This window comes from Fragaria vesca, linkage group LG6 (genome assembly GCF_000184155.1).
Source record: "Fragaria vesca subsp. vesca linkage group LG6, FraVesHawaii_1.0, whole genome shotgun sequence".
NCBI classification, from domain to species: domain Eukaryota; kingdom Viridiplantae; phylum Streptophyta; class Magnoliopsida; order Rosales; family Rosaceae; genus Fragaria; species Fragaria vesca.
The window spans coordinates 7,600,186-7,613,462 of NC_020496.1; the positions used below are offsets into that span (position 1 = coordinate 7,600,186).

At 36.6% G+C, this 13,277-nt stretch overlaps 1 protein-coding gene across 1 annotated transcript; it reads right to left on the reverse strand.

Annotated features, from left to right (window-relative positions):
- Window positions 1-359: 359 nt before the first annotated feature.
- On the reverse strand, window positions 360-4,774 carry LOC101309361. The gene is made up of 10 exons (XM_004302503.1): window positions 4,400-4,774; window positions 4,198-4,304; window positions 3,974-4,099; window positions 3,766-3,859; window positions 3,223-3,297; window positions 3,057-3,139; window positions 2,477-2,623; window positions 2,303-2,369; window positions 1,887-2,217; window positions 360-1,133 (listed from the first exon to the last, which is right to left on the reverse strand). Exons 1-10 carry the CDS (start codon window positions 4,704-4,706, stop codon window positions 1,058-1,060), a joined length of 1,413 nt encoding a protein of 470 aa, XP_004302551.1. The 5' UTR covers window positions 4,707-4,774; the 3' UTR covers window positions 360-1,057.
- Between the last annotated feature and the right edge of the window lie 8,503 nt (window positions 4,775-13,277).

Here is a 13,277-nt window from a genome sequence, read left to right on the forward strand (position 1 = left end):
GGATGTTTAATCACATTAGATCCTTAGAGACTTTGACATGTCCTCCGTCACCTGCCTATGGCTGGGAGAGCCCATGACCATCGTTATTTGTCTACTCTATACCAGTTCCTAGAACTGTTGGATGATATCCAATTCGAATTTCTCCTCCTCTGAAGTAAACACTCTCAGTTGGATGATATCCAATTCGAATTTCTCCTCTGAAGTCTTAAGTAAACACTCTCAATCTTTTGACTGAAATGGTCCGACTGACTAATAGGTAAAGAACTCTTAACCCTAGGCTTCGACATTCCAATCCAGTCGTCCTATATCACAATCACTGTAGCTGGGTCTCTACTTTCATCTTCCTTCTCTCTTTTTTTGGTAATATCTACTTCATCTTCCTGAAAAGGCCACACTTGTGTTCTGCTGTATAGAAGCCTAGTGATAGGTATAAGACATATTTAACTACGGTACTAAAAAATGAATGCGTAAATTTCACCCTCCTAAATTTACTTTCACATACATGCATATATTAGTAAAGAACAAGGAAAAGTCTGCAGGTCAGATGGCCATGCCCATGCATGTTACATGGCCCTAAGGTGCTCAAATTAGCGAATTTCATAAAAGCTTCAGTGTTTCCAGACTAAACAAGGAAGAGCAAGATTGATGAGGTTTATTCATGGGACTGGGTACAAGTCACACAATCAAAATACATGAATTCATCTCTGCACTCTTAAACAGTGGATAAGCAAAAAAATATATATATATATACATTCAACATCAAGACCGTTGTTACTGGGAACTGGAATAGAAAATCGAATAACTCAGCGCCCAACCTATTGTGTGAGAAAAGAATAGACGGCCTCTTTGAATAACTTATCCTATTTGGGCGTATTTAGAATTTATATACCAGGACATAATATTACATGAAGGGAAAGCCGCTGAAAAACCACAAGGCATGGCAATCCACACTCAGAAACTACCCAGATTACCGGATACAATTAGCTTGACTTCTATGAAAGGGAGTAAAAGCAATGGCACGTACCAGGCTTACAACAAGGTGTTACTACTTTATAGTTTATACTGTAAATATCTTCCTCACCTTCTTTATGTTCCTCCGACAAATGGGACAAGTAGCAGCTGCTTCCGCTATCCTGTAAATATTGAAACAAGGAATGAATCATTACAGTGCATTCTGAATGGGTGCCAATGACTTCAATTCCAATACAGGACAATAATGAAGCTAACTTGAAAATTATAAGACAGATCCTTAGCATAGATTCAACAGTTTTGACAGGATTGGAAAGCTGTGGGGGGCTAGACTTCTTGTTTTGCCTTAAAATTAGAGTCGAAAAGGTGTGAGTTGCATTAAGTGCCTTAGCCAAATGTATTGAGATCAGCCTCTACAATATGAATCAAAGAAATATCTGCATATAGGTTGAGAATTGAAAGAAACTTGGAATATGTCAACAAAGGCATTTCAAATTCGACAGAATGAACTTACATCATCACATATTTCCCACTAAGAATATAGCTGAGAATGCACAAATGACATCCAGTAACTACAACAACCGTAGTATAAAAATCTAATTTTGTTTAACAGCAGAAGTCAAAGTTTACCCGAGCTCTCTTTAATAAGAAAAGCCTCTAACCTGCCACTATTAGGGGATTTCACTAAACCTCTTGTGCCATACATTTAATCCATCATACAAATATGATGCATGACACACCGTCTACTAGAAATTTTCAAACCTTGTCCCAAAGTGGAAGTATGTGTGTACTAATGGGCAAGTGGCCTCTTTGAGTATGCGGACTTTTTATTAGTGTAAAGAGTATGTGGACTTGTTGCAGGGATAAACATAGAGCATCAAAAGTAAACGACATCTAGAAACAGCATAAAAGAATACCTTGTCGCACAATCAAAACAAGCGGCACAGTGCCCACATGGGAGGAAAAAGCAGTCCCTAGGAGCATCAAAGCAAATTGCACAAAGACGACGAGTATTGTTACTTTCACCATCAAGAGAACCTGCTGTCATAAGGTCTTCAAGATCCCCCTCATCGTTCGAGGCAGAATCATAAGATGAACCCCAACTTGATTGATCATCATCTTTGTATGAAAGCAACGGGGCTCTTTCTGGTCTGAACTCCGGATGCTGTACTCTTATTCCATCTTCGTTGTTACAGCGGAACTTATTCAAGAAGTTGAAGGCCAATAGCATCAGTACAGTCATCGCCCCTGCAGGTCAGAAAATTAAATATGGTAGGAAGCCTAACATATGATAAATATATATACACATATATTTATAGGAGAAGGATCCTACCTATACCAATGATATATGTGGCCCATCTTGGTCCATATGAGAGTTTGACATACTGGTTGTCTATATTCTGGGGAAACCAAAACAAATGTAAAAGCATAGGGGTAAGAACCTACAGAATAACAGTTTTCTCTGGTTACATCATCTTTTTGAGAGTCAGCTATATTATAGCCTTACCTGCTCTGGACCAGGAGAGGTAAGCACACCAACATTTCCACTGGGAAACAAAACTTTCAAACTGCAGGACGTATCTGTGAATGTACACTTGTAATAGGCTTCACTAGTATCATACAATAGAGCATTCACCGTGAAGTTTAATTGAACCTGTTCAATGTAAAGATGATTAGTACGTGTAAATATGTGAAAAATACCACCACAATTTCTACCGATAATTAGCATTATTAAGAGAGAGAGAGGGAAAGGGGATCCTTATATGGAAGTACTGTTGAGGCCCTTAAATCATCTTGAAACTCAAAGTTCATAAAATCAGGACATAGTTAAAATACTGTTCTGCACTCTGCACTCTTACTCTCACCCAACCTGTACTTGGCTTATCCTTACTAAGAATACTAACTAGTTTAAACATCCCTGAAGTGGCAACTATAAGTCTACAAGTATATTCCAACGACCATGAATGTTGTGACTACTGACTACTATCCCAAAAATATTATTTAATTAGATGAGCACTAACCTTACAAAATTAAGAATGCAAAGCGTAATTGCATTCATATAGGTTATAATGATGTTACATAATTACCTCCACATCCTCGTAGTTCATGTTACCCACAGAAATATAGTAACTATAAGATGTTGATATGTCCTGCTGAATCTTGCCACTTCCTGTGAAGAAGCAGTTCCCAACATCAGTTAAGCACTAGTAACTTACAGAAGATAAGAAATCATATTTCCCCCTACAGTCTCACCATGAACGAGGTTCCATGACAATGTAGTATTAGGATATGTTGGTTCTTCAAGCCACTGGGCAAGGCCTTCTTTACCTGCAATTTGATAGCTTCAGAATGCTATTGAGGTTCAATGCACTTTGCAATCAGTTAAAACGAAAGCATGAAAAAACTGCAGAGAGAAACTTCCATTATGTGCAAACAAATGAACTAAAGGACTAATAAACTCAAGAGAAATGCAGCAAGTAACATTGGCCCAACTGATTATGATGCAGTTGGTGGTTCCATTAAAAATTTAAAATGTTAAATGACTTGCTTTGTGCAGAATAGCACTTACGAGTTACGGTTATATAATCAACCAATTTGAGTTGACCGCAAAAGCAGTCATCACCAAACTATACACTTTGTTTACCATTTGCCTTAATGGCTCTACTCCTTTCATCTAAACCTAAAGATAATACATGTCCATTCCTGGAATAGTAAAAACGAAGTAGAGCGTGGATATTTCTAAAATTGGGCACAAGCTATGACTGCAAACGGGAAAATGGAAATTGAAGTATGTACCTTGAGCAATTATAAGAAAAATAGACGTGCTGGGCGAGGAAACGCTGTACGATATAGTTATTTGAGACCCCTTATTTAGGTAATATATCCACTCCTGAAGAACAAGGAAACAGTAAATCATCCGGTCCTAAACTACAACAACTAGAGTTCAAAACACTTAAAATTTACTAACTGAAAAACAAATAAATACATTCCACCACAAACTTGCCTTATGAAAATCAGCTGGAACTGTAGCATTGTGTGTTTCTGACCAATTCGCAACAGTACTAAGGGGTGGAATGTCATAAAAACCATATAGCACAGGCCCAGGCCTAGTTATATTCAGCTCTTCCACCTATTATAAACCCCAACCAATTAAACCAGATATCCACACAATACTAAACAATACGCACCAGTCAATTCGAAAATCGGTACATTCAGTTCGAAAACTACCTTCATAGACTGCACAAATATGGGGTTAGGTTGCAGAAGAATCGAAGTATCAGGGCCAAGCTCCATGGTCTCGGACCCGTAGACTCCCAAAATCAAAGTCATCGATACTGCAACATTCAATTAGCATCAAAATCACTAGCATTCTCAAAATTAGCACTAATTTTCCAAAAGAAAAAAAAGAAAAAAAGGAGTCGGTACAAACCGAAGAACCAGAAGGTGAGGAGGACGATGATGCAGGACCACGTGTCATCTCGAATCACAGACGCCGTCTCATCGAACCCCGATAAGCCGCCGACTCTGTAAGAAGGTCCGATTTCGTTGACTCCCGGCTCCGGCTGCCGGAAATTGTGGTGGTGGTGGTACTGGTTGTGATCGTCCTCCTCGTCGCGGACGTGCGAGGTGCTCGAAGACGAAGCCACGGCGCTGGAAGAAGTGGCGTCCCTAACGGCGTCAGTCGAAGAAGACGGAGATGGAGATGAGGAGGAGGAGGAGGAAGAAGACTCTTCCATTTTCAGGAGTCGGAAATTTGAATTTGAAAGAGAAATTTGAAAGATTGGGAAACCCTAACCCTAAACCAGGGGTGAGCACCTGAAAGAGTGTCTGGGGACGAAGAAGGTCCATGGAGAGTAACCGATGAGGACTTCACCAACAAGTCCTAGTGCGAATGGTAGTTAGAGAAAACGGTTTTTCTTCTATTTTATCTAGCTGTGCCTTCCGGCCAGTACGATTGCGCCAGGTGACAAGTGGCGTCTTAGTCATTTGCATTTCAAGCTTTTTTTTCTATTTTACTTTTTTACTAATTAGAACAAAGATTCTACTTACACCTCTAAATTTGTCAATACCGTTATCAAATCTATTTTTCGATATCTTTAATTCTTCTTATGCTTCTCCATGTTTCAGCATCTAGTCCACACCTCATCCTTACACCACTTTATAGCGACAATGGCCTAGAGGTTTAATTGATGCGAGCTTGCAACCAGTTTTTTTCTTGTTTTTATTTATTTTTTGGTTCTTCATAACTTTTTTCTCTTGTTCTCAGCGAACATCCACAAGGTCATTACATATTCATCTTTCTCTATTTTTCTGTTTCTAATTTGAATAAAGGGCGGTTATCCTCAAGTTTTAATTTTATGAAACTGTTGTTACAAGAGGAACTTAACATAAACCTCTGATTACAAATACCATAAATAATATCAGAAGTCTATACAATAATCATGTACTAAACCAGGCACCAACTTGCAAAAAGTGTTATATTGGCTTCTATATGCTTTGATATAACGATGACATAATGACAAGATAACTCGATTGCTACGAAGCATAATTATTATAACTAAAAACATTACTTTTATGTTGTCGTCGGAGGATAAATATGACGCAACTTAGCTTCGCTATGTCACTAGGCGGTAGCAATCATTTGATGAAGTAAACATGTTTCTGCCTACCTAGAGAAAACGAGGCACTTAAAGTGCATGCACAAAGATTTTGCTCAAATAAACGTACAAAGACTTATTACACACCAACGACGAGACACCATTACTTAACAAAACTAACCAAAACTAAAAATATAATAAACAAGCACTCGACTTAGGATGAGCCTAAAAAGAGGGCACAAGCCTAAGTTTCAAGCCAGGAAGCAAAGGGAAACACACGCCTGTTGAGTCTGACCTAAGTCAACGCCAACTATTGCCAACGAACCACCATCGGAGCCACCCCACAAGCCTCGCCTAGACCACCAGTACAATCCGTTGTTGTCATTGCACCATGGATATGCGCCATCTTAGCCAAATTAATCCTTCCCCAAACTAGATCTAAATGTTCTAAATCCAATCGGACGGGGCCAATGTGTCCTAACACAGCCACAACCACGCCACCAAACTACTTTGCCAACAAGGCCATCGATGAATGAACCAAACCCGATTGTGGTTGCATCTCCCTTTTCATCTCCTCATCAATCGCCATTGAATTCTCCTCGATTATGATAGCGACGATCGAGGAATCCCACACACTTTAGACCACAAGGGTCAATTAAGTCTTGTCTGACGACGGCGAAAGGGTATGCCGTCAAACAATAAAGATTACCTTACTTTTGCTATCATGCGCGTTCACTCTCAAACCTTCATGAGTTCATAGATTAGAGACATTTAAATCCAAACTGCCAAACACCTCATTTCTTTTTGGGTAAAATATTGTATAGTCCTTGTGGTTTGAAGTTGACATCTGTTTAGTCTTTATAGTTTTATTTTAATCTGAATAGTCCTTAAAGTCACGATTTTTCATCCAAATAGTCCTTATGGTTTTATTTTAATATGAATAGTCCTTAAAGTCATGATTTTTCATCTAAATAGTCTTTATGACTTTTAACTGAGAAAATTGTCAGAATGACTATTTAGATGAAAAATTGTGACTTTAAGGACTATTCAGATTAAAATAAAACTAAAAGGATTAAACAAATTTCGTTTTCAAACCACAAGGACTAAACAAATTTCAATTCTTTCTTTTTTGTTGTATTGTATGATGTAGTTAATTCATAGCAGTAATTATACCAAATGTCTAACCCTAGTTTGATGTTTCTAGATATGCAATGAACTTGAATATCAACGAGTTCAACAGCTATAACAAGTTAAAAAGAGGGAGAGGGACAATGTGCACACAATGAGCTAAGGTTGGGTTTTGACATTTTCCATTTAGTTTAAAATGAAGAAACAAATCCTTGTAGTATTATTTTTTGGGTATGGAAACAAGAACAAATCTTGGATTTGAATGTTTGATGGACATGCAAGTAAATTCACTAATAATCAATGATCATTTCCAACTAATTTAACAGGAAACTGAAACTTTTGAATATAAGAAAGAAGAATATCAGTAAATTAGTTGTTGAAACTTTCGAAAGGTTTTTTTTGATGAAATGAACCTTCGAAAGTTGGTTGTTCATGTTTAGGTGTTTGAGATCCAAATGGAAGACTAAATGATCAAAATTTGGCGAAAATGGATCAGCCCCATATTACAAGTATATATGAAATCATAGAAACCGAAGACTATATGATCAAAAGAAACAAATTACTTAAGCCGAAAATCGCACAACCGAATTGTTTGGTCCTTACCTCTAGACTCTACCTAACACCTAAAGAACCTTCTGTAGTAGATAGTAAAGACCAAACTAGTGAACCAAACCGAATCTTAGAATTCGTGGTGTTAGGAGTATTTTGAGATCACATAAATATAGCCAAAGGTCTCAAAAATTCCGCAACACACAAATATAGCAGAAAAGCCAAGTTTGGCTTGAAACAAGGCACTAAGAATAGGGAGATCGACGCCATTTAACATACGATTTGATTCAAGTTTTTTGCTTATGGGAGAGGTGCGTAGACAAATGAGGGAAAGGAGTAGACATCTCCGATCCTTCTTCGAGGAACGAGGTTGGAAGATGGTCGGCGTTTGTAAAAGAGGGTGGTACAAGATTCGTATGAACCTCAGAATATGATTCGGAGTTTCAGACACCAAGAACTAACCGAATTGATTCATCGATGACAACTTTTTAAATCGACTCGATCATCACAGCTAGCTTCTGTACTGAGAAGAAGTGATCGTCACGATATTAGAACTACCTTAGTTGTAACAGGTCCTGAGATTGAGAGTTAGAATCAATCTTATATTGAGATTGAAAACTTCAATCCTTTGTCCCTGAGTCACTAGTCAATTTGTAGATTTTAGAAAAAGGGAGATGCAATTGGTTTACTATAGATTACGCTTGATGGAGAAACCATTATAGATTCAGAATGATATCTATCTATGATACAAAATGCATGTATATTGTGTACATTTGTAAAATTAAAAGTTCATTGCATGGATATATATGAGTCTTTTTAATTTTGAGAGCATCCTCAATTCAACAAAGAAACTCACAAAATTAAACTTGACATTGCACAAAATCTAGAAAATAAATACATACGTGTGTGTTCCATATCAAATTTATACATCAACACGAGTGCATCATTCTTTTTAATACATAGAAAATAATTGATACTACTTGAAGATTTGAGTCCCTAAAAAAAAATTGATGATATAGATGAGGCAAAGAAACTATAGTACGTATTTATTTTCCTTATTATGTATAGCGTATAACGACGTACTTGTGTACGTAATTTTTTCACATAAATACTGGTGAAACTAATTATAAACAATTACACAGCGCAGATATATGATAAGTTACAGCTGCCTGCTATAAGATTTCAACAAAATTGAAATTAATTATAAGCAATGTCTACTCAACCATAGAACATATTGTTGTTGCATATCAAATTCTAATTGGTTGTATGGAGCAATCTAGAAAACAAGTTAATTATGGCCTAATTCTAATAATTAACAACATTGTTTAGTTTTTTTTTCCAGTTTTTACTACATTTGACTTGGTTATAATTAGTATCTTGGAAGCAAAAATACCCATTAAGTCATTAACTAAATACACCAACTGATAAAAACAGCCTGCCTTATTTCTATCACTACCTCTCCAAAACATGGTTTTTTCCAGGAAGATTATTACTAATTTAGAACATCTGGTCAAAGTGGTGATATTAGAAGTAAACACAGGCCCAGAAACTACGAAGGAGCTGAAGAACGAAAAGGGCAGTACTCCTCGATCGAAAGAACAGTACGTAGTACTTACAGATCGATCAACATTCTTCATGAATCAGATGGGAGAACTAGTGCAGGTGAAGCATTATTACAAAGCCCAGAACAAGATGAAATTGGCATTTGTGGTACAGAGAGGGAAGGTTGGCACAGTGTGCAAAAGAGGATGGTACACAATCCGAACACGTTTGAAAATATGAGAAGCGGACGACACATGAAGCATGCAGAGAATTAGAGGGTGCAGATTAAGTTTTATCAGCTACTATGATCTTATGTACGTTGTGATATTATCATGCTTGGTACGTAAGTTATGTATTTGTATGAGAACGATAATATTGTTGAAGTTGTGTTGATGGAGTTGCAAGGCCGAGTAGGTCAAGGTTCTTTCTGATCAGAGAAGAACACGCACGGCGGAGTACTCATCGCCTGCTCAAGATCGATCGGTCCTTTTAGGTGTTTCTTTCTTTTTGTAATTTCCGGCAGCTAACTCTGCTCGCCGCCTCACCCGCTCTAGTAATTGCCGATATTCAATTGGCTATATATGTATGTACGTATATATGTATGTACGTATTACCTGTGACAGCTTATATATGCTCGATCAAGCTCTTCAAGCTACGTACATTTTGTCGAGGGTTGAAGAAGACTTTGGGGCTTTGATTGTTGTATTGATGATTTTATTGATATATCGATCATATTTAATTTGCTTCATTCTGCATATATGCTCGGCGTATATGCGCAATCTATGTAATATCTATCATCTTTCTAGTTTATCAATGTGTTTCATTTCTAGTTAATCTGTATCATATTGAGTTCATTTTCTTTCTTTCTTTCTTCTTACGTATGCATGCAAGCAGAGTTTCAAGAACCAAAAAATTTAAGAAATCAACGCATGCAATGACCTAGCTAGCCGCGCGCTCTCTGCTAGGGTTTCGACGTTCCCCCGTCCCAGTCAAAAAAATTTCACCTCCATGGCTTCTGATATTGCATCTCTGGCTACGGCTTTTCAAGTCCTATCCCCCAAACTATTGTTGTTGGAGTGCAGAGAGGAGCAGCGGTACAAGATAATTACCCGATTAATTTGTTTACTTGGATTGAGTTGCTCAAAATATTTTCCTTTAGACGGTTTCTATTTTGATTTTAAGTTTGTTCATATATATTAGTCAGAATACGTACCCAGCCACTACTACACCCCCATCGTATTATTCATTAATTGATGTCCAAATCGACGTTAATACCAATTAAGCTAGTCACTACATAACTTGAGCAATTCTATATGCACGTAGGAAATAATAGTTTTACCGTGCGACGAACCAAAGAAACTACAATAAGGATGTGGGTCTGTATCTGTGAATTTTTTATTCATGCAATAAATTCTTGTAAATCTATCATATCGGTGATTTTTTTTTGTTTTTTTGTTTTTTGTTTTAGGAAATGGTATAGCTTTGCTTATATCAGAGGCACCGCTATAGACCCATTATTATTATTAATAGGAATTTGTGACATCGAGGAGGACAAATTCATGCACCTTAATTTTCCAGTAACAAAAAAATCATGTACGGAATGCTTAATTTTTATGGTGTTTGTAGCAAAAGAAAGAGATAGATCCATCAAGTTAAGTTTGAATCTTTCGAATGTTCATTGATAGGAAACCCCATTTCTAGTTCTACCTTTCCTAGTTTCACATTGATAATTTGCAAGAATAAGATGTGTGCTTGACTAACAATCATTTGGAGTTCCACCATGTTGAGAGAAGAAGTGATGTAACAACATTGAGATCATAATTCTAAATTCTAAACCATTAAAGCTTTTATATGATTACAATCGAATTGATTGTTACTTAATTAATGTTGACTTAATTTTTCATGACGAAAATCCACATGTCTAAATTTGAGTGGAATGTAGAACCACGTTAGACTGTCACATGGTTCTCCCGTAGCATTGAAAAATTTATCCTTGACAAAATAGCTAAAATAGTTTTTCATCATAAATATCCACATGTTAAGATTTGAATAGAATAGAGGACAACGTCAGACAACCACATGATCCTACGGTAACACTATAAAATTTCTTCATTTTACTCTAATAATCAGATATCTTATTTATATTATATTCTACCTTATGTATAGATCAGAGAATGAATTCCTTTCACCTAGATTTTTTCATAAAAACAAAGAAAGTTGCATGATTCTTGCAAATTGATTGAAAAATGTTAGTGTTAGAAGAAAAACTCATAATCAAGGCATTTAAGGCAACATCAACATTTATGTTATATATAGTTGAATGGTGAAAATTGTTTACGGTAGTATTGCTGCATATGATGGTGAGGACAATAGAAGTTGTCTATTAATTGATATAGTTATGGAATTGAAGAATGGGTTGTGCAAAGAAGAAGTGAGAGTTGGTGTTAGTATATAGTATATGCAATATCTACAACGAAGTTGGTACTCTCTTTCAGATTGGCAGTTCTCTCACTTGGCTCCTGGACTCTATCTTTGGTCCTAGTTGTTTAGTTTGGTTGTTCATTTGTCCGTTTTTGTTATTTTTGAAGTTTAAGTTGATGAAGAATTTTATATCTTCTTTTGGATTGGTGGATTTAGGCGACGTCTGCTGTGTATGCAGTACATTGTGTACTGACCGGGTCTGGCTGACGGCGTCAACGAACAGTGACGCAGTGAAATTAGGAGGACATTAATTGAAGCACGTGCGCTTGGCACGTCTAACGTATGTAAACCATTTCGGAGGACATGAAAAAGGATTGAGAGAGAGTTATTGTTTGGATTTAGGGTTCTCTATGCTCATCTTTGTTTCCAGGGGATCGATTTGGCCTTTGCCCAGTCAAATTCGAAACACCCTTTGAAGATTCAATACCCAAGGAAGGAAAAATCGAAATTTTCGGCGATATTTGGTCGAAAATTTCATTTTTTTTACACAGCGAAATATTTTTCCCTCCCCAGAATTTTTCATCTGAAATTCGCGATATATCGCGATATTTTCGATATTTCGCGATATTGTCGAAATCTCGCCGAAAACAGTTGAAAACTTGAAATCCCACAGGAAGAACACGAACACCTAGAAAACGAAGACCATATCCAAAACGACGACGTGCGCAAGAATCTTCGGAGGTCTAAGGCTCGCCAGTCCTCCACCGTCGCCGACGTCCGACAAAGAACACAAATCGAAGAACGTCGATGCTCGATCTCCTTAGGTGCCCTCTGATTTCAAGATCCAATTTTCTCCCTGTGTTGACGACGCCGAGATGAAGGAGATGGAGGTGATGGCCAGAGAGTGAAGAAATTAAGACCGAGGCTTATCAGAGAGTGAAGAGGAAAGAAAAGAGAATTGGGATCTGGGTTCACGACTTCACGGGAAAAAACAAGAAGGCTGCATCTTATGTTTAATTATTTAGGGTTTATACTTTATAGTCTTTGATCAATCCAACGGCTCACATGAAGCCACTATATACAAGTTAAAAAGAAAAAAATAGTTTTAATATAGATGTATTTCTATGGATCGGATCACTCTATTCATGCCTGCATTATTGCATCATATAAGCAATTAGTTCATAATTAGAGACCAATTACTAAATTATCAGCCATGAATTAATCTCCTATTGAGTTTCATAAGGATCGGCATTACATACAAAAAATGAGATGGAGATAAAGATATATCACCCCAGAAACGCCTATATTTATTATATTTCTCTTTCCCATATTTATTATATATTGGATATAGAGATACTCGACCACAAAAAAGTTTAACCAAAGAGTAGTTCCATAAACTAAATTGGCTTAATTAATACTGATTACCTTTCAAACAAAATTTCAAGTATGAAACCCATAGTCAACCCCCTTGACTCATATGGTTGACATGTACAAAAGGGAGATATCATTTAATGACTATTTTTCACGATACACTAAAGGCTCTACATAGAGAGACGATAAAGATAGTGAAAATTTTGTACCTCATAGGTCTTCTACGTGGTTTTAAAGTACTCATGTAATTCCATGTGAAATGTATGATCATATGTATATAAGGCGTGATGACCTAGCCTCCCTTTGAGTTTCCAACCATAAAAAAAATGTTTAAAATAAACTTTTAAGAATTATTAACGGTTCAGCACTAACATTTTCAACTTAACTTACTACAACTCACTATAAATCAATGTTTATTCAAGGTTTTCATTTCAAATATAGTACATAATGTAGTAAACAAACATCTCTTAAAATTTGGTTTAAAATTTCTTTGTTTTTCTTCAAATTTCCGTCAATTTTCTCATTTTTTTATTGCAATCGATATTTTCTCGAAATTTTCGTCAAAATTTCCATATTTTAGAGGGTCGAAATTTCCGTAATCACCGAAATTTTTTTCCTTGAAACTACCCAATATGAAACTCCAATGCAAAAAATAAAAAAATTACTCAATCATCAGAACAAAGGTGGTTTGGATTGAGA